General features: G+C 36.6%; 1 protein-coding gene across 1 annotated transcript; it reads right to left on the reverse strand.

The window, feature by feature from the left end:
• Positions 1-8163: 8163 nt before the first annotated feature.
• MTM2 (Myotubularin-like phosphatases II superfamily) lies at positions 8164-13424 on the reverse strand. Its single transcript, XM_078981388.1, has 19 exons — positions 13164-13424; positions 12968-13027; positions 12510-12581; positions 12252-12323; positions 12099-12168; positions 11921-11970; positions 11545-11834; positions 11392-11465; positions 11164-11227; positions 11025-11090; positions 10619-10718; positions 10403-10516; positions 10152-10321; positions 9960-10044; positions 9641-9886; positions 9477-9536; positions 9312-9376; positions 8964-9246; positions 8164-8894 (listed from the first exon to the last, which is right to left on the reverse strand). The coding sequence occupies exons 1-19, from the start codon at positions 13269-13271 to the stop codon at positions 8406-8408; spliced, it is 2538 nt and encodes an 845-aa protein (XP_078837514.1). The 5' UTR covers positions 13272-13424; the 3' UTR covers positions 8164-8405.
• Between the last annotated feature and the right edge of the window lie 8299 nt (positions 13425-21723).

The raw sequence follows: 21723 nt of genomic DNA on the forward strand, positions 1-21723 counted from the left end.
TTTTGTAATCTGGTGTAAACTCCTGCACAGATTTGTTAGTGGGTGACAAAGTTGTCATTTTACTGATTCCTTCAGTACAAGGATTGGGATCAACCAATAAGCTAGTTTTTCCATTAGGAAGAGGAGTAGCTGTCTCCTTTATTATGCTTTTTAGCAAAGCATCAGCTTTCAACGGATTTGTTGATTCTTTACCATGTGCCGTTTGCACTGGAATAGCCTTTGTTTTTGAGCTTTCGCTTTCCGGTACATTGGTGACCGTTGTTACTTGTTCATACAAGTTGATTTTCTGCTCAATTGCAGATAGCTCTATGAGGAGCATTTGTTTCTTCATCCTCAATATGTTGAGGTCTTCCATTTTTGTAAACTCAATTTTTGTTTACTTTTCTCTCTAATCTCCCCCTCTCTTTTTTGTAGGTGAAGTTTTTGTGAGGAAATATGTCATGAGGATCATATCTTTTTATAGGGCTCGAGAGGAGCGAGTGAGATCATGGATGATGTAAGGCATACCTGAAGTCACGAGTGAGGCAGTCTGCCAGTACGTTTTTGTTTCCTGCGAGATGTTCAACAGTGAATGTATATCGTGAGAACCACTCTTGCCATCGTATTAGTCGGCCTAATTTGTTATCTCCTGCAATCTTCGTTCGGAGGAAATAAGTAAAATTTTTATTATCTGTACGAACCAGGAAATTTACTGGTGTTAAATATACAGAGAATTTTGTAATAACTCTTTTTACAGCGAGTAATTCTTTTTCATTGCTATGGTAGTTTTTCTCAGCTGCTTTGAAACTGCCAGAGGTGTACCTGCAAATTTGTTCTTCGTTTTTGGGGTTTTTAGCTTTTAAAACACCTCCCCAAAATTCATCAGAAGCATCAGTTTCAATAATTAAACTGTCTTCAATGTTTGGAAGATAAAGTTTTGGAAAATTGATTAAAACTTTCTTTATCTTTTTGATGTAGTCTGTATCAGCACTTGACCAATTCCAAATGACATCTTTTTTTAATTTTGCCTGTAAAGGTTTTCTCATGGCTGCAAGTTTTTCAATATATGTTTCAGCATAAGTCAAAACACCAAGAAATCTTTGTAGTTGCTTTTTGTCTTCTAAAACATTTGGAAAGTCATGTAAATGTTCAAGAATATGCTTTTGAGGACAATGAGTACCCTCATTTATTTCTAAACCCAAAAAATTGATTTTTGTTTTGAAAAGATGAGCTTTCTTTTTTGAAAGTATTATTCCATATTTTAAAATAGTTCTGAGAACCTGTGTGACATGAACATAGTGTTCTTGTTCATTTTTGCTGAAGATCATGATGTCATCAACGTATACAGTGCAGAAACCTTCAAGGCCTCGAAGAGCGTTCTGCATGTGTCTTTGAAAAATACTAGGAGCTTGTTTAAGCCCAAAGGGTAGTACTTTCCATTGAAAGAGTCCATCAGGACATGTGAAGGCAGTGAGAAGCTGCGATTCTTCATCAAGTAGAACTTGCCAGAAACCTGACTTGCAGTCGAAACTTGAATAAATGTTTTTTCCTCTTAGAAGAGTCAAGAGTTCATGCATATTGGGAAGATTATGCGAGTCTCCAATAGTTGCATCATTGATTGCTTTGTAGTTGACAACCATGCGCTTCTTTCCTCTTCTTTTCTCTGCTTCTTTATTGACAAGAAAGGCAGGAGACATATGAGGGGATTTTGATTCTATAATTAGTCTCATATCAAGTAATTCCTTGATTTGTTTGGAAAATTCTTCTCTATCTTGTAAAGAGTAAACCATAGGTTTTTCTCTAATAACCGTCTTGGGATTAATAAGCTTAATTGAAGCTTTCATCCATCCTTTGGTTTTATTTGGATCAATAGGATTTTCAGAACAAACTTTTTCAAGAAGATCCTCAATCTGTTTGAACCTGGTAGTTTGAATAGAAATAATCTTTTCTTTATTAATCCCTTCATGGGTTATATTAGTACCTGGAATTTGTTTTTCTTTAGAACCTTTTTCTTGAGTTTCAAGAAAACCTGGTTTTCCTTTGCTATAGGCCTCTGTAACCTTTTTTATAATTACCATATCATTATTAAGATGAAAGGCGATTCTATCTATCCATTGTATGAATGGTCCATAAACTTGACAAAAGTTGTTCCCAATTATGATATCAATTCCTGAATTTTGTTGGTAAATAGTGGGAACGTTGAAATGTTCTCCTGAAAGTTCGAGATTAATGTTTCTACAAACTTTATTAATTTTTATGGTTTCACCATTTGCAATAGTGGCACTAATTTCTTTGGGAGCGTTTTCCCAGAGTTCATCCGGAATGATGAATTTGCTTGCAAGACATAAAGATGCACCTGTGTCTACAAAACAATGTACTCTAAATTTTTTATATCCTTTAAAGTTAAGGAAGGCAGAAACATAGATAGAGTTTGGATTAGTAAGATTCATGATAATGGAATCATCAATCTTCTGGAGGTTTGCGCAAAAATGGTTAATCTCCTCCTCCCTGAAAAGTGGGGTCTGTATGGGACTAGTCTGAGTCATCCGTTGTTGATTCGTATTCATCAGTGTCTGATGAAGATTCTGTCTCAACATGATATATAAAAACATGTTGTGTACCATCATACTCTTCTTCAAGAGCTTCATAGCCCCCATTGTTAGCGGTTTGTAAAACCTTGACTTTGTCAGGGTATTTCTTTCTATTTGGACATTCATTGGCGTAGTGTCCTTCTTCATTGCAGATCCAACACCTACATTTTTTCTTTCCTTGCGGACAGGAAGTAGTCTTCTTAGGTGTTTCTTTTGAAGGTTTTTTGAAGTATTTTCCTGGAGAAAATTTTCTTCTTTTCTTTTTCCAAAAAGATTTGAATTTCTTTTTGTTTTTATACTTTTTCTTATTATAATTTTTCTTTCCAATATCAAAGTTTTTGAAATCAGAGAGAATGCTACAACAATCTTTGCTTATTGTTTTAAGTTTTTGTTGTTTATATCTGTCTTGACAGATTCTATCAATTTCTTCTTTTGCAATTTTTGTTGCATAAGAAAGACTGGTTTGCTGAATTTCTCCAGTAACTTCTTTTTTCCATCTGTCTGTACAGGTTTCTCCAATAATTGGAATCTTCATGAGGTAAGCAGATATCCATTGTGCATATTCACTTCTTTGTGGAATATCATATAGATATGATTCATACATACATGTGTATTTGTCGAGAAGACTAATATCATGTAATTGGAGTTTTGTCATTGAAACTCTTGCTATGTCAACTTTCTTATTAATGGTGTAGTCTTTATTAGAAATATAATCAAGGCCTAAGAAAGTAGTGTATATGACATTTATGATATTATCAAAAAGATCTGAACCATGCATTTCTTCATTCCAATTATTGTTTCTTAGGAATTTTTGTACAATTCCATCAGTTTTGTGTTCTAAAAGTAGTAGAACATTTTTTGCTTTTTCAAATTCATCTGGGTTTGTCTGTAAGATTAGTGAAATCTCAGTAACCCATTTTTCTACAACTCTTTCTCTGAGTTTTAGATCTTGGATACAATCAATATTAAGTACATTGATCGTATTGAATCCTTGACCACTATTTGGAATACCATTGTGGACAGGCATTTTGAACTCATATTTCTTTTTATTGCCTCTTCTTGTAGCTGTATAAGAAGATTCTGCTTCATCATCTTCCATATCCGAATATTCGAACTTAACAGTCTTTGTATTTGTTTTAAAGTTATCTTCTTCTTCTGATTCAGTGTCAGGTTCATTTATTTTAGTCATTCTAAAATATTGATCAAAAAGTTTGGGTTCTTTTTGATACAATTTTTCACATTCTTCAGTTTCTAATGATAAAAGTTGAATAAGTTTTTGGTCAGCTTTATCATAATCTTCAAATTGAAGGTTAAAGAAATATTTCTCGAGTTTCTCAGAGATTGTTTCTTTCATTTTTACTCTTTCCTGAAAATGTCAATTTTCTGGGAATTTTTTGAGCTTCCTAAGTCAGGGTTTCCAACACTAGGATTGGGAGGTGAGTATTTCTTAAGACCTGAATATTTTCCTGGCTTGGATTTTTGTTCTACGATGGAGATATTTTTGATGTGCTCAAGAATGTCTTTATTACAAGGGCAAGAGTCAATCTTTTCAGATAACTCCTTAATAATGTCTACAATAATTTTTGCAGATGCTACTTCCAACTGGGCAATGGTTACGTATTTATTGACTATTAAGTCCAAGTTTATAATCAGACCATCTATTTTTTCATTAAGGAGGTTGATTGATCTATTGAGCTCGGGTATCGAGGTGGTTGATCTATTCAGCTCGGGTATCGAGGTCATCCTATTAGTTGTTTTAACTGATCATGTATATTAGTGATCTTAAGGTTGATTTCCTTAAGAGTGCCCTCAATATTTGCCTTTTTGGCGACTTCTTCAACAAATTGGTTGTTTTTTAAAGAGTTTTCTAAAAGAATAGAATGTTTGTCAATAGATTGGGTTAACTTGATAGTTAATTTATTTTGTCTTTCAATAACTTCCAAGAATTTTTCCAAATCTTTTTTATCAAGATTGTTTTTAACCATAAAGGCTAAATCGTTTTTAAATTGGTTAAAAGGTATTTTATTTTTTGAAATATCTTCAGAAATATCTTTTAAAATACCAAGATAATGGCTTATTTTTGAAGTTTTTAAGAGGCATCTTGCAATGATCTGGTTTAGATTATTGCAATGATTTACAATTGTTTGAATACCGGCTTTTCCTGAAGTAGAAAAAACGTATTCTTTCTTTTCAGTATTATCGTCAAGAGTTTTAATTTTGACTGTTTTACCTTTTTTATAGAAATGAGGAAAATCAATTTTATTATTCATTTATAATGTCAGTGATTTGTTTGATATTCTGGCGTAGACTATCAATTTTTAAAGACATGTTTCTTATTAAATTATTATCTTTTCTTTCCGAGCTTTCTCCTATGTGGAGTGAATCCATAGAAATTCTTGGTCTAAGAGTTTCTCCTAGAGCTTTTTTATTTCTAGCTATATTTAAAACCCAAGAGTTTTCTTGAGGATTTATGTCGCAGAATTGTTTATCTTTGACATGGCCTATTTCTGAAAAGACATCATCAAGTTCGATGTACTCGTCTTTCTTATAGTCTATGCTATGGTGACTGTTGGTCAGGGCATATCCTATAAGATATGTTATGGTGAATGGTTTATCACCTGGACTCATAAGGTCACTTCTTTCAAAGTGATGTATAAAAGATAAGGTTTTATCTATATTTGCAGATTTTAAATCCAGAGCAAACTTTGGATAGACTGAAAACATAAACTTTTGGTAAGCAAGGTTTCCCTTTGCAGCACCTAAGATGCAGTCCTGTCTGTCAGTAATTCTGTTGTCAATTAAGGCCATTTTTATGGGAGAATTTATTCCTGCTTGGAATTGGGATTTTAGCAAAATTTTTACAGCTCCGATATGGACCATTCTAATTTTTGATCTAATCTCAACTGGAATACTTTTTAAGTTATTGTTTATTTGTTCCTTAGTTAAAAGGGGTAGAAAGACAGCTCCTATTGTATCTTTTATGTCTACTGACATTTCTTTAGTACTAACAAAGTAGAAGATTTCATTTTTCCTTTTAAGAGGATTTAAAATACTAAGTTTAGAAGGAACATTTTTGAAAATGTTTTCTTTCTTTATTTTTAAATCAATTTTCTTAACTCGAGAGAGAAGGTCTTGTTTTATTAAAAGATTTGCATGAAAGCCGTCTTCATCTTCAACATAAGTTAAGATTTGTTTTTCTTCTGAATTATTTTCTTCAGTGTTGTTGAAAATTTCATTATTCATTTTAAGAAAAGCTAACAAGTTAAAATAAACTTTCTGAGTTTTGAAACTAATTTTTTATTTCTATCAAGATGTTCTTGATGTACTTTTTGCTTATGCAGGAGATACATACGTATATTAACCAAGTTTGGTATATATTCGTGAGTATGTTTATTTTGTGCTTGTAGAATTCTGAAATCTATATGCACCAAGTCTTTTTTATTATTGAAAATTATATTTTTATGTTGAGAGATTTCAAGTTAAATGATTAAATATGAATAAAAAATAATTAGTGACCAAATATATATAAATAAAAAAGAATATTATTCTTTTAAGTCATTATCCCTAATAAATACAATGATCATAATCAAATAAAGGAAAAAAAACCTGAATCACTCTCTCTCTCTCTCTCTCTCTCTCTCTCTCTCTCTCTCTCTCTCTCTCTCTCTCTCTCTCTCTCTCTCGTTAAGACTCGGCTAATACTTCTAGGCTCACATTCAGATATAGAACCAAGCACCTATCTTACCTACTTACTATCTAATAAAAGGATTGACTTATAATAAACTGACTGACTTATATCTGAATGAAATCGGAAAGAGAGGAGGTAGCCCAAATCTTCTAATAGGTGCATACAAAAGGTTCTGGAAATTTTGAAAAAGCTCTGAAATTAACAGCGCGGCATAACCATTCATTCAAAAGTATCAGTTTTTTGTTGTTCTAATATATAAAAAAATAAAAATAAAGAGACCTCCAACAAACTCATTCATGAGAACTTTTGGTATAATAATATATGCTTTTTCTTTATAATACACTAGACACTAACAATAAATCGTGACACGATATTCTAAGCTTGAGATATTAGATTCGGGTGGGGATAGCGAGAAACAAACCTTCAAAAGAACACATAGAACCTACAAATTAAACATCAATTTTTTTTCACTCAACAATGGACTTGATCGTGATGATTTTGTAGGTGGGAATACACATTCTCTTTTGGATACTTGGTAACTGGAAGGCGTTGGAAGAAAAAAAAGATTTGGGGAGGGGGTTTCAGAAAAGGGTAGGATGAAACCTATGTGGTAAAAATAAACTTGGGGAGAGAATGAATGCATAAACATAGTTCTTCCAACTTAACCCATTAAGTCATGGGTTTTTGACAATATAACACGACAAAGTTTGACGAATTTACATATTTAGTCACTCAAGTTTTTTTTTTTTTTTTTTTGGTGTGTGTGTGTTTGTTCAATTGGTCCTTAAAGCAAAAAATTACCTTCTTCTAATTAAGGGATTGAATGAAATTTTATCTGGTTTATAGGTTAGCTTTTATCTAGGTGACTTTTAAAAAAAAATAAAAATCAAATCTAAATCTGTGGGTTTTCCCCTTTTTCCTTAAATTACAAATAAATAGTGTGAAACCCTAAAACCCTAAATGCATAAATTCGTTAAACTTTGCTGTACAGTGCCAAAAACCCTTAATTCTTGTTTTAAACATTAACTACCAAATTAACAGATTAGTGAATTGTAAATAATGAATAGTGATATTTGTGTGGATAAAATAATATTAATATTGTTTTTTTAGATCAATATATCGTCTAAATATGAATAAATGATTATTTTACACGTATGCTTAAAAGTATTAATTGACAAATGACAAATCATCAATGTTCTAAAAAGATCGTCATAACTCCAAAGCTTATACTTGACACCACACTTTAACACAATGTCGTCTTAAATTATATATATATATATATATATATATATATATATATATATATATATATATATATATATATATATATATATATATTACCGTCTTAACCGCTTTACAAATAATGTTACTCATGGCTTCTAGAAATTTTAAGCTTAAGATCGCCGCCAAATAACAAAAATTCAACCAACCCATTTAAAAAGTACTTATAGAATTTCCTTAGTTTTTCTATTGAGATGCCCACAAAATGTCAAAATCACATACATTCAAAAAGAAAAAGGGAAGGACGATACAATTGCCCAAAAAGTTGCAATTCCCAACTTTTTTTTTTTAACATGAATGAACGGTGCGTGTTCCAAGAAACAACAATACAATGGCTTGCCAAACAAAGTTTAACACGGACGTAAAAACCAAACATAAACGAATCTAATTGAATGATTCTAAACGTAAATGAAAGAATTAGACATCTATTCGTTGTTTGTTCGTTTAATTAAAATTAGTTTAATAAATAAGCTAACTTCCTGGCATTCATTTACAGGAATCTTTGCACGCTTTTTCATAAACAAGATCACCTTAGGAATATTTACTGTTCCCATGTCACATTACTCATATTCGACCAAATCAAAGAACATGTAACAAATACTAAATACAGCCTTTTACCGTGTATTTAACAAACGAATCAAATTCATTTTCATTATAAAGAATAAACAAACTCTGTTTTAGACGATATACATACATATCAGAGTTGACATTTGATTAGTTTTTTATACATTGTGATATGGGAAGAGAACAGTGTTGATTCAAAAAATGGAAGGATATACATCTATGTCACGTATTCCGACTAAAATATAGCTACAAAATTAATCACCTTTGTTGCATTCTTTTGCTGTGACAAGTGCAAACAATTTTTATGATTCGGGTTGAAAGTAGCCATCATTGATCGATAGCCGATCAAAAGCATCATAATTAGCTTTCAAACCCACAAACTGGCTCCTAACTCGAGCACAACCGGCGTCCGGCCACCGACAACCTCCGTCTGGTGTCCATAGCGGGCACAGTTTACAAATCCGATTGCTAGGGTTCCCTGGAAGATGATCGTTCTCTTCGGCTACGGCAATGGAGACAGACATATCCGTCTTTCCATCGTCTCCACTACCTACAGACACAGTTTCAGTCGGAGAAGATGCAGGATAGTCTTCAATGTCGTCGGCGGCTGAAATATGAACTCTACATCCGAGTGATTCGATTGCTCGCTTTATGCTTGAATTTTCCATGCTCGCTTTCCTCGCCAAGGCCAAGGTGGAGTTGCTGACCTGGCTCTCGTTAATTAGATCAGCAGTCAAAGACTCCACCGTCGTCGTTATTTCTCTGGCGTTCCTCTCCGCTAAATCCTTCGCCTGTCCATCGTTGATGATAAATAATATATGAAATTGAAATTGAAATCCTTAATAAATGAGATTGATTACCTTTTGCAGTTCAGAGTACTTGTCCATCATGCTTCTGCATTTGGCTTCAATCTCGCCGGATTGAGCTTCTGCAGGACATGACCACCGGAGATGAAATTGAGGCCATAAAGTCGGAGCCAAGGCTGCGGCCGGTGGTAATAATGGACCATCATGTTTAGATGGATTGTAGAAGAGGTTGTAATGTACGTGAGAAGTCCCCTCTGAAGCTCCTCGCATATCAGCCAAATGCATCCACAAGCACGCAGATGCCTCAAAAACACCAGCCCTTTCTCTTTCATTCTCGCTGAAATTATCAATAACTGTTTGTTAAACTTTATCATATTCCTTATAAAGTAAACACATACGCACTTATTGCACAAGAAGTTCCCAAATCGACATGAGAGCACACAGTCCAGTAAATCAACCAAAAAAGTCTGCACGATAACATACATCATCATCATCATCATCATCATGCGACAATATATCATATATGTAGTCAATCTAATGAAAGGATACACTTAATACTTTACTTACAGATGAAAACTCAAATGCAAAAGGGTACATCCGTAATAACTGAGAGACACAATCAATCCACTGTGAAGTAGAAATCAATACACATAAATATAATCGGCATGGATGAGATGCTTTTAAGATCGAAGAAGAAACTAGACATTAATTGTAGGAAAAGCAAAAGTTACTTGAAGAAATATCGGAGAATAATTGTTTGAATGCTGTGTGTTGGAGGAGGCGACTGGAGGTTGAGATGTGGTTGATAAGGATACAGACAGCTGGCGAAGGGATGATGATGATGATGAAATGTTTGGAGTTGAAGAATGCCTGGACAATTCCAAAGGCATGGTTCCAGTCCCAGATAAAGTAGGAGGCATTCCAGCTCGATCTGAAAATGGATGCCCAAATGCAAGCCAATCTTTTTCAACAAGAGCCTGAATGAAACCAGAAAACAACATAAATAATTGGAAACTTTTAGTAATTAAAATATTAAATAAATATGAGCACCTGAAATCCATTTATGGTGCGGTAATAGGGATCAAGTAATAAACTTGCAAGTGCCACTAGCTGGGTTGTTCTGTCCCATCCATCGCTGTAGCATATAATATATTACATATTACATATATTATAACTTATGTTACAAATTGATCATAATTTCCCTTTGGTTTAGTAAAGTTTACAGTTTATCTACCTACCTACCTGCAATGAACAAGCATTGATGCAGACTCTAATGCAACACGAGCAGCAATCCAAGCAGAACCCGCTAATACATTTTGGATATGTTGTAACCAACCACTATCACCAAGTGTGGACACTGAAGCAGACATGCTACTCAGATTCCCCACACCCCATGTCCATCCACCATTTCTCTGTTCAAATCACAACTAAATCATTTATGATTTATCAAACCCCACCCATCAAATCAATTACAAAACAGTCGTATATATTACCAAGAATGATGACATTCCATCAGATGATGTGGTTCCATGTGTATCCAAGTAGTCTCTTAGACGAACGAGACTCTCTCTCATAGCATGGATGTTGTCTATACCAAAGAATACAATCTGAACATAAATATATAAATGTGTTTATGTTAGAATTTACAAATATATTATGCAACTGGAAGTGGAACTGGAACATGTTATATTGTAGTAGGTTTAACACACCTCAGATTGGAAATAATTTGAAGATGACTCTGAACCCCCACCCATAGCCCCATTTGCTAGAGCATTTTTCCGGGGTCTTGCATCCGCTATGTATAACTTCCTACCAAGTGAACCCCAGGGTATTCATTTTAGTGGACCATTTTACCCTTACATTCCAGCAAACCACTTTTACAACATTAATCAATTTTGACGTGAGAGGAGTTGAGCAGATAAGTAAAGGGTTGGTGTCTGAATACATTAAGCCATGTTTTGTTGGCTTAACCAATTAAGTCATTTTGTCCGGATTAAGTCAAAAAGAAACAACCATGTATATTTGTATAGATAAAGTGCTTAACCTATTAAGCTTATTAAGTCGAAAAGAAACATCCCCTAACTTAGATATAGCAAAAATCACAATAAGCATTACCTCCTTCCTTCTTTTCCACTTGAAAATCGAGTACAAAGAGCACCTACTAGATTCTCATCAGCATTGCTGCATTATATAGATATATGTCATCATTAATAAATTGTACCCAAATGTAACATATTGAAGGAACTTTACCTACCTCCTCATATTCATCATAAGACCAACTAATGGTTGTGATGATCGAGCAAGAACAGCTCCAGTGCCTACATATATATATATATATATATATATATATATATATATATATATATATATATATATATATATATATATATATATATATATATATCATTGAAATAAATGTAAATATGTTGACATAAAATGCAAGTTTAAAATTTTAAAAGAAAGATAAACAGTGAGTGCTTACGTATATCACACCATGATATTACAGGTAGTCTACACCGAGCACGAAATGTACAAGCCTTCAACAAATCTTTATCTCTGAAATGAGAAACACAAGTGACAGGGTATCATGATTCATAATATGCTTCAGATAACTAAAAGCAAAAAAAGAAGATACCTGATGGCTTTTGGAACTAACAAAGCAAAAGGGTAAGTTGGACACATGTTATAACTTGCATTCACATCACTAATCCTCCACCAATCATTAGATAACTTAAACAAACCATCTTCAATGTGTCCAATTGATGAACGAAGTGACCCCATGCCAAGAAGGCGATAATACTCATTCACTAATCGCACTTTAGGATTGGTGTCACTGTATCTACAAGGACCACAAGAAAATGCATACAGATCCCAGATACTTGCAGGCCTTGTCCACCTCAGCAATGCATTAAAAACAGCACGTCTCTGTAAATTAAGTAAAACCTAAATCACAGAGATAATAAAGTAAAAAAGGTGAAAATTTGTAAGTATGATTGATCATCATAAATGACCTGCTTAGTCCGAGGACGAAAAGAGAATAAGATGATTCTCATATCCTTGCCTACAAAAGCAATGAAGTTGGCTAAGTATTTGGTTAAAATCTGTGTATGGAAAGAATTTCAGTTAATTGTATGATATATATATATTTATATTCCCAAACCCAAAATAACATGAAAAATAATACCATACCAATGACCTGAAGAAGCCTACGTGTAGGAGTCTTCTCTGTCTGCCGAATACCTGATTGTTGCTTTACAACCTACAAAATTAGATTGAGAAGGAAATATTCTGTTATAATATTCTGGAAAGAAATAACAAAATTAATCTGTAACAAAAACTTACAATCTTGTTGAACTTTTCAATGGTGGCCAATGGTATTGTTCCAAGTGCAGTAACTTCCCTGGATTCTTCACTCTTAAAAAATGTAACGGAAATGTGTGTCAGATATAGGAGAAATTGACAAAGCTTGGTGTTGAGATGGATATTGAATTAAGCTATTCGATTTGCTACTAGATATAGGAGAAATTAACTGGAAACTAGAGTTGGTTTGTACTATGGCATGATTCAGTAACCAAAAAGATCAATAGATGGATAACTTACCAGAAAAACAAGACGGAAATTGGTCACAAAAATGGTACCTGCTTCATCCGTGTTAACAAGAACACCATGCCCCTAACAGCAAATTAAAACACACAGATATCAGACAAAGCTTTTAAATGAAATCAAATTAGCATATCATGGCAACAGGAAAGCAAGTGTACACCACCAGAACGCAGTTTAAACATTGCAGAGAAGGAGAAAGAAGATTAACCAAGCTTGATATGAAGATTTAAGATTTTTAGAGCAAATTGCTTACTGCATTAACTTTGTAGTAGGTTATCAAATACAATAAATAGAATGAAGTTGGTTTAAATAGGCGCTGATAACAAGGTTTCAATGGAAATATGCTAGGCTTCACATCAAAATTGAAGTGTAAAATGTAAGAAAGGCCCCTATAATTGAAAGGAAAACACACATGAATTGATCAATTGAAATATAAAGTTCTAGAGAAAGCTTGCCTCAGCCATAACACTCTCAGCTTTGAGCAAAAACTCGGATAATCCATGAGAAACAGGCTCCTGTAAACTCCACAAATTAAACCAATCAATTGTAAAATCCGAACACAAAATCGTATATCTATTGAGGAATTGAAACTGAATATAGGATCTAAACCCAAAGCCTAGGCGGAAGAGAGGAAAGGTGGAGAGTATTTACGTCGATCTTGGTCCACTCAACGGGTCCCAGGCCTTCAATCGTTTCGGATTCAATGAGTCCACTTTCCGCTTGACCGAGAGAAATCCTTCGTGCACTCGACGTCGCCATTCACGGCGAAACTCCGGCGGTGGTGGTGGCTGCTAATTTCTTTACGAGGGATGCATGTGACGGAGGATGGAAGAGAAATAACGATTTACGTGCTTTGTCACTCTGCTCGTTTCACGGTTAGAAACATAATCACAGATTTTGGTAAACCAGGCATGAGGCAACGCGTAAGTCGGTAATACATGCTGCAAGCCTGTAACGATCATCTTCAATCATATTAATTTTGTAAAAACTTTATAGTTTAACTAATTAAACATAACTAATTAATAAACTAATATAAAAATCCCAATTATTTAATATATATACACTTATTACGGAAATTAAATAATCTAACCCTCGTAAATGACTTTTTTAACGTAAAAACCATTTTTTTTTTAAAAATAATCATATTTTCCGGAATACCTTGTTCTGGAAAGCTCTCCGGAGTACAATTCTGGACCATGGTTCAAGAATATAGTTACCTACTTTTTATTTTATTTATTTATTTATTTATTTTATACGTATAACATGTGGTTTTTCTTTTAATGTAAGTTTTGGTTATTTTGCTTTTATAAGATGTATAACTTTTGGTTTTATCAAATATAAAATGCAATTAAAATCAACAAACAAATTAATAAATACATAAACTAAATAAAGGATGTGTCCGTAAGTGGTATTATAAATACGATTTATATATTATCTTTGTCATTGTACCCTAAAAAAATTTCGCTGGTCGTTTTCGATAACCCAAATCAAATGGACCGGTTTTGCCATCTATAGAAATCAATTTCCTAGTAATCAGTGCCTCCAGGAACCACCACAAAACACCTCACAATCTCCTATGTTGTCAATTTGTTGTGGTACGTCTGAGGCCTTTTCCAGAGTTATCTTGAAGCTCTCAAGTGAGATTGAATCATTCGGTTCGGTACCTCAGTAGTTGACTCCCACTAGCAGTTTGTGGATGCAAGCTCTCAAACCTATAGACCAATCCTCATTTTCCGAACAACAGCTGTAACACTCGCAAATTTGGGCTAGACAAATAAGTTGTTATAAGCCATAATAATGACTTTTTTGTAGACGATTATTTAGGGTAAATAATCTTAAACAAGTTATAGCATGTGTGACAATGATTCCACACATATAAAGAACGTTAAATCCGACTTCGTATGATGAAGTTTTACTTCTTTGAAGTTTCAACGCAGCAGTATACGGCTCGAAAATCGAAGTAGAGATCGGTTGATCGTTAGGAAAAACAATCTAAATGAGAGTTAAAGATCCCGTCCATATGATTCCATCTGTTTAAAGACAAACGAACGAATATCATATGAGAAAGTTATGAATTTTTAACAGACTTTATCAGTCTAAGCACGTTAAAAATATAAGTTTAAAAATAAAGTCAAAATTAGCCGACGGAATCTAAATGAAAGTTGTAGATCTCGTTGATAGCTACACGTGAATATAAAGAACGTCGAAAACGGAGTTCGTATGAAGGAGATACGATTTTCTAAAGTTTTCGAAGAAGCGTCACGCACAGGTGGGTTGCATGGCTCACACCTTCTAGAAGGTGGGGCATGGACCACCATATTTGCGACACGTGGCAGAAAAAGGAAGTAGCAACGTCTCAGGTGTCCACGGCGCGCACGCCAGGTGCGGCGCGCATATGACCTATAAATAGAGGTGTTGGACCTCATTCTCTTTCACACCACCCACACTTCTCTCTCTAGATTCCTTTCTATTTTGACCCCATTTTCCCTTAGTTCTAGGATTTAGCGAAGCCTTACAATCCCGAAGTAGTAGTAGCTATCAGGTATAAGCCATGCAGTGTCAGATAGTCGATGAATAGAAGTTCCCGGATTAGAGTCTTGCCCGTGTGATTCCAAATATTTCGCTAAATCCTCTGTAAGTTAAGCTACACTCTAGCCTTTTTAGTGTAACTTATATTTATAGTCATAAGTCAGTATTATAAACCTATAAATAAGATTTATCAGTAATTCCAAGTCGTTATATTGATTAATTTACTTATAGGAGAGGTGTCATGAATGGGCACGTTGGCTTGGTTGTTGGATTTCAGAAAAGCTATAGGTCGAAATGATCCTGCCTCCCAACTATCATGCCTGAATGATCCTTATAGAACTATCAGTATTTATTTAGAATTATTGATATGTCTAGACTATTTCCAGTTGTAGAATTGTAGACTTAGACTTAGTGTTAATGATATTAAGTTATATCAAAGAAAAGGTGAGTTTTTAGAAGCAAAGCGTTGTCCGAATTTTGAGTGATTCACCTATTCAGGTGAGTGCATAGTTACTTTTAGCTTACACATAGATATCAAGTATTTAATTTTCCTAAATATCTGAGTTCTTGATATCTGTGTTATATGAGAAAATGATTTTTCCTAAAATATCATATATGTATTTTTACCGTACTCATAATGTATTGGGTAGGACGGGTAGAAAGGGATAAGAGAGATGAGATATTAGTTAGGGCCTATATGAGGAGAGATGTTTCTAAGAGGCCATGAGAAAAGAGATAATAGTGAGCAACCATACCAGTGATAGAATAGTGGTGAGAGATCATGCCAGAGTTAGGGCAAAGAGATCATGCCAGAAAGAGATCAGTCATCAAGCAGAGTATTGATGACGACCACACACTATTCTAGACAATTCAGTGGAACACTAGTAGGCTTACAATCTGTAGGTGTTAATGAAATCACACAAACCGAGAGTATGGATTATGGAATTCATTTGAGTACTCTATTCTTCCATTTTGACATATAATTCCAATCCCGTAAGCAAAATTATCAGTAATCCTTAGGGTAGAACACTCAACATAAATCCTATAGGCGAGAGAGAGATAGAGAGAGAGAGAGAGAGAGAGAGAAAGAAAGAAAGAAAGAAAGAAAAAGAGAGAGAGTGAGAGAGAGAGAGAGAGTAAGAGAGTAACAGGAATGGGTAATTAGGCTAATTGTTTGGTGTGAATTATAAAAGAGATCAATTATATTATTATGGGCTGAAAATCTTATGTACTCACTAGGTTTCCCAACCCGACCCACTAAGTTGATTATACCACAGGAAATTACATATATGATGATATATGTATCCGATGAAAGATTCAAGGAGATGTAGACCATTAGTATAAAGAGATTTTATAAGTGTTCGTTTATGCTTATGTTTCTTGTATCGACGATGACACCCCGAGTTTTTAATAAATCAATGAAATACATTTCTTCAGGAATATTTTATGGGACAAATTTCGTATTTGTATATCAAAACTCTGATTTTAAAATAAGCATAAACTAATATTTTATTGTAACGACCCAAATCAAAGTAAAATTTTCATTTTTAAAGTAGTCAAGCATATTTCCATACATTAAGAAACCTAGTTATAATTGTTTTCAAAATATAAGTCAAATACAACTTCTATTCCAAATATCATAGTGTCCCATAAAATGCGTGAGAGAGTGCACGCCACGCCATCACGCCTTTCCCCTGCCCTTGGAATCTGAAGTACCTGAAACCATAAACAAACTTGTAAGCACGAAGCTTAGTGAGTTCCCCAGAGCATACCCCACACAAAAGCCACATAACATACTAGCCATAAAAGCTACCTCTACCACATAACACATATCAATTAGCTATAAAGCTACCTCTACCACATAATACATATCAATTAGCTATAAAAGCTACCCCTACCGCATGACACGTATCAAATAGCTATGAAACTATCTCTACCATTAGCCACAACGGCTATATCTACCATTAGCCATAAAGGATATCTACACCATTACCCCTGAAGGCTATCTCTACGGCTAGCTGCGAAGGCTATCTCTACCATTAACCCTCAAGGTTATCTTTACCACGAGCTATAAAAGTTATCTCGACCACATATCCATGCATAACAATGCCACACACCTCTACACAACAAGTATACCAACTATCATAAAATGGGTCGGCCTTGGTACCTTAGACCCATTGGTGTGGTAAGAAAACTCACCTCAAATGCAGAAGCTTCCTGAAGAAATCCTTAGTTGCTGCCTTGTCCACTTCCTCAACCATCAATATCGATCAACATACCCAATTAGCAAATGGGGTCCCATACCATGATCCTTAATCCATGCATAGGGGTAAAATGACTATTCTACCCCTGGCCCAGTATGATCCAAATTAAGGCCTGAACCCCAAAACAAAACCCACACTAAGTAGGCTCTCCAAGCCCACTAGTGGTTTACCAATGGCCCAATTTGCTTAATTAGGCCTAATCCTTCTAATGGGCCTTACCCTAAGTCCAAACATTTTCCTAGCCCAAAACATCTGACTCCTGATGGGCCACTAAGGCCCAAAGACCCAAAATTCACTACTTGGCCAAAACCGAGGCCCAAAACACTACGAGCCCAAAACTGATGAGTACGCGGGGCGTACTCCTATGTACGCTAAGCCTACTGACTGAAGGTGGTGTACGTTACACATACCTGCATGTACGCCCAACGTACTTCCTCTGTTAAGCTACTTTTTCATTAAGTGCTTAATACTTCGGATTTCAAAATCAAACTTCAGATCTATGTCCTTTAAGGCGTCTTAAGGCATAAAGTTGGCAACTTTATGCCTTTGCATGCTTCATATGCTCCCAACAATCCATTAAGACCTTTCCAAGGGTCTTGATTCATGCAAGAGATTGGAATACTCATCAAGATTGCATTTTTATGAAGTAGATGGACCAAAGGACCTCAAATCTACTCTTCCTAAGCTCTAGAGTTGCTCAACTCCCAAGAGATAGCTCATAAGCTCATAAGAAATATCAAACAAGCCCTAACCTAGATCTCAAGCTATAAGATAACAAGGTAGAAACTTTATACCTTCTTAGACTGGAAAATGAGCTGGAGAGCCTGGATCTAAAAGCTCTTCACTGATTAATGAGACTCCAATATGATCTCTCTTCTTCAAGAACACTAAAATGCACTCCAAGATGGCCTTTCAAGCTCACACTCTCACAATTAGGGTTAGGGTTTCGAGGAGGGTTCAAGGATGAGAAGGAGTCTGACCTTAAAGGGTGTAATGTTCTTTATAGCATCACACTCTAAAAATTAGGGTTTAGTGACTCTGGGCGTACGTCTCCAATCACCCGCGACCATTTAATCCATTTACGTTGGGCGTACCCTAGATAACGTTGGGCGTACTATTGTGCTGGCCACCTTGCATGCATGGGATCTTCTTGTTACTAGTTTCCATTAGGGGCTAAAATTGATAATAACTTTGAAGTGTCATAACTCCTTCATTCTAAGTCCGTTTCCAACGAACTTTATATCCACGAAAAGGTGGCGGGAAGCCCTACGCTACCATCGACACCTCTCAGCCTGAAACCTTCTGGATAAAACTTGAGACCCATAAAAAACGAATTGCTCCTACTGTTTGGCTTCCAAGACCCCAACCGAGTACTTTCAAACAGGGTGTTACAACTCTTCCCCACTTAAACTAGACTTCGTCCACGAAGTCATGTATTACCATCCCCGACACACCAGACTACCTGAGCACCACAACCATAATTCGGAAATACCCCAGTCTTCCCGAGACAATCAAAACCAACCCTCGCAGGGTTTTAAAATCCGAAGATGAACGATTTCCTTGCAACATGTTCACATCTGCTCCATCTGAAACCTAAAGCCTCAAGATGGTCTGACTCCTTGACAGATTGCCCACATCGAATCATTCTTGAACTGAGCCCACAAGAGACCTGCCTAGATATAATTCTTCCCACTCGTAGTTCTCTGAGGCTTCTTAAAGAACATAAGTTACTGACCAACCGCGACTACCGAATAACCCGCAATTCCAAACACAGACTCCAAATCACTGAATTCGATCCAACTATCCTAAACAACGGACACCTTCCCGACTGCTGATCCAGAGCTACACGCTCAGAAGTCCCACATGACCTAAGAAGGACACCTCATCCGCCAACAACTGCCCTAGAAATAGCTCTTCTCTCAACTCCTTCAATCCTCGATCCATCCGATCATGACAGGCTGACAATCCATAGCCACTGAACTTGACGCAAAGTCGAATGCTACTAGAACAACTATATCCTTACATCATACCCGACCTCTTTTGATCCGCCTTTTCCTGGTTTCAACATGTTGTGGTCCCATCACTGATAGAACCATCCGAGGTACATCGTGATAGCTTGGGCTACTATCAAACCCAACCCATTCATTACCCTGGTATACTGCCTTTGACGCCCTTGACATCCCTATGCTCTCGAATCGCACATCACAGAAACAAAATCCTGAATTCATTCTACGCGAACCTCGATTCAGAGTCCTCTCCAAAATGGGTTGATACTCCACCACTACCTCGAGAACCATTATGCATCATAACATCCGATTACCTTTACCTGACTGGTAATTAGACACCCTTAGCCAATCCCCGAGATTACTAATCTTGCACCCGGTCCCACCACCAAGTTCTCAAGAGATCAAATATCAGGACCACCCGACCATAGCTCTTATGCGACATGTATCGCTTATCCACAAGATCTTGCAACTCAAGTTCTCAACCCTTGCCTCAACAGCCTCTACCAATTCCATTCTGAATTCTTGTAACCACCTGGCTCTCCTGCGAGTATCCGATTGAATAATCATCCCCAGTCCTGATTCCACCCAAGTTGTGGATTCCCCATGACCTTACGAACTGGCCTAAGCCATCTGAAGGAATTCGTGAATGCTACGACTACACCCGTAGACTTAGAACACTCCCTGCAAAAACATGATCCCTGACCATAGCCCTATCGCTTATCTATCAATCCGAACGCATCTCATCATTGATCGTCCACGCAGTCTATCCTCCCAACTGAAATCAAACATTTACTAGAACTCTACCTAGTTCCCTCCTCCAGATTCTGCTATATGGCATTAAGAAGACACGATCCAAACGTTGGGGAGTTTCCCGAACTCCCATCCATTGCTCTCCCATGCTCAGTCGGCACCTAAGGCCGCCTTTCCTCCCTCAATGGGGGTTTGAAACGCATCCTTGTGTCACACTCGTTTCCGTCCTGTATATCTGAAATATTCTCCCCCACTTACATTCATCTAGGTCCGCTCGAAACACGAGAAATGAAGGACTCTCTAAACCCTCTTCCGAACAACATGACTCCTGAAAACCAGCTAGCACTTCTCGGATCCCAACAATGCCAATGACTCTAGCTGCTCCAACTAATATCACTCTCACGACACTCACCATGAGATCATCTACAATCTCTACCTTGAGCAGGAAACCAAGGTTCCCGGAGCATTCCGGAACTTTTTGCTAAGCGCAAGAAACACGAACGATCGAATAGCACCTGAATCAAAACAAAACATGTACCTACATACCATTGACCGTAAAGGTCATCATACAAGCATAATGTTCACATAAGTCATACGAATAATAAATAGAGAATAATAGAGACGTACCAGCCATAGTGTTTGGCGCTGCCTGAGCCTCTTCAGTGGTCAACTGAAATGTGTGGCTCTTCACTGCTGGAGTATCCGCCTTGGCAGGGCGGCCATCGGTAATCCTCATCATGGCGGGTGCGGGCTCTGCCACCGCCCCTCCTCCTCCTTGCAACCTCGTACAGTTGACCCGCTTATGGCCGATCTGGTTGTAGTGGAAACAAATCAAGCCCTTTGTGGGGCAGTTGACCCACACCGACTGCTCCTACCTGACTCGTAACCTCGCCCCACCAATCCCAAGCCCTATCTCTCAGCATACATGAAGCAAATCCTACCTTTGCCACATCCAGGCAAGAACTCGTGTGTTGGGCATTCTCGATATCCGCAACCCAGCGTCAGCTAATAATGGGGTCCCTGGCCCCGAAAAACTCTGGTGCCCAACACGCCTTGAACTCCCGGAACGAGGGAGTTTGGGCCACAACTTGACCCGCAATAATCTCAGCCCTGAATGCCCTGAATCTCTCCTCCATAATCTCTACCATGCCCTCCTTGACCGTCCCAAAAATGACTGGGGTAGCGTCAAGGATGCCCTTGGTAACCTCAGCTGCGATAAGCTCGCGCAACCTCTCATCAATCACATCGGTAATGTCGCCTGACCCTACCCCGGATCCAGATCCCGATCCTGATCCCCCTGCCCTAAATCGTGTCATCACCATGTTGAACTGAAACGTCAAAAAACACAATGATTAGGATTTCCATATAAGAGATCTTCCCACACCGGTCCTCCTTGAAGTTGTCAGATTCATCATTCGCTTGGGTACAGGTCCTGTGCTTCCAGTAGTACTGACCCAATATTACCATCCACACTTACATGTACCTTTCCCCACTGCTCTACCTGATAACTCCAATTAGTCCTACAAACAAACTATATCCCATGACTACCGTGTACATCAATCGGGTTGTCCTAAGATTTTCTCTACTCATATCAATTATACCAATCACAACAGGTTGCCTTTATGCATGTAAATTATACACAGAAAAGGATCAAATAGACTT

Source organism: Lactuca saligna, chromosome 2 (genome assembly GCF_052625555.1).
Source record: "Lactuca saligna cultivar CGN05327 chromosome 2, ASM5262555v1, whole genome shotgun sequence".
NCBI classification, from domain to species: Eukaryota; Viridiplantae; Streptophyta; class Magnoliopsida; order Asterales; family Asteraceae; genus Lactuca; species Lactuca saligna.

What these genes read in the sequence shown, in the direction of transcription:
- MTM2 (XM_078981388.1), bottom strand. Translation starts at nt 13,271, where the DNA reads ATGGCGACGTCGAGTGCACGAAGGATTTCTCTCGGTCAAGCGGAAAGT. An exon ending in TAGGCTTCTTCAGGTCATTG is followed by an intron (nt 11,971 to 12,098) that starts GTATGGTATTAT and finishes TTGCTTTTGTAG; the next exon opens with GCAAGGATATGAGAATCATC. An exon ending in ATGGAATGTCATCATTCTTG is followed by an intron (nt 10,322 to 10,402) that starts GTAATATATACG and finishes TGATTTGAACAG; the next exon opens with AGAAATGGTGGATGGACATG.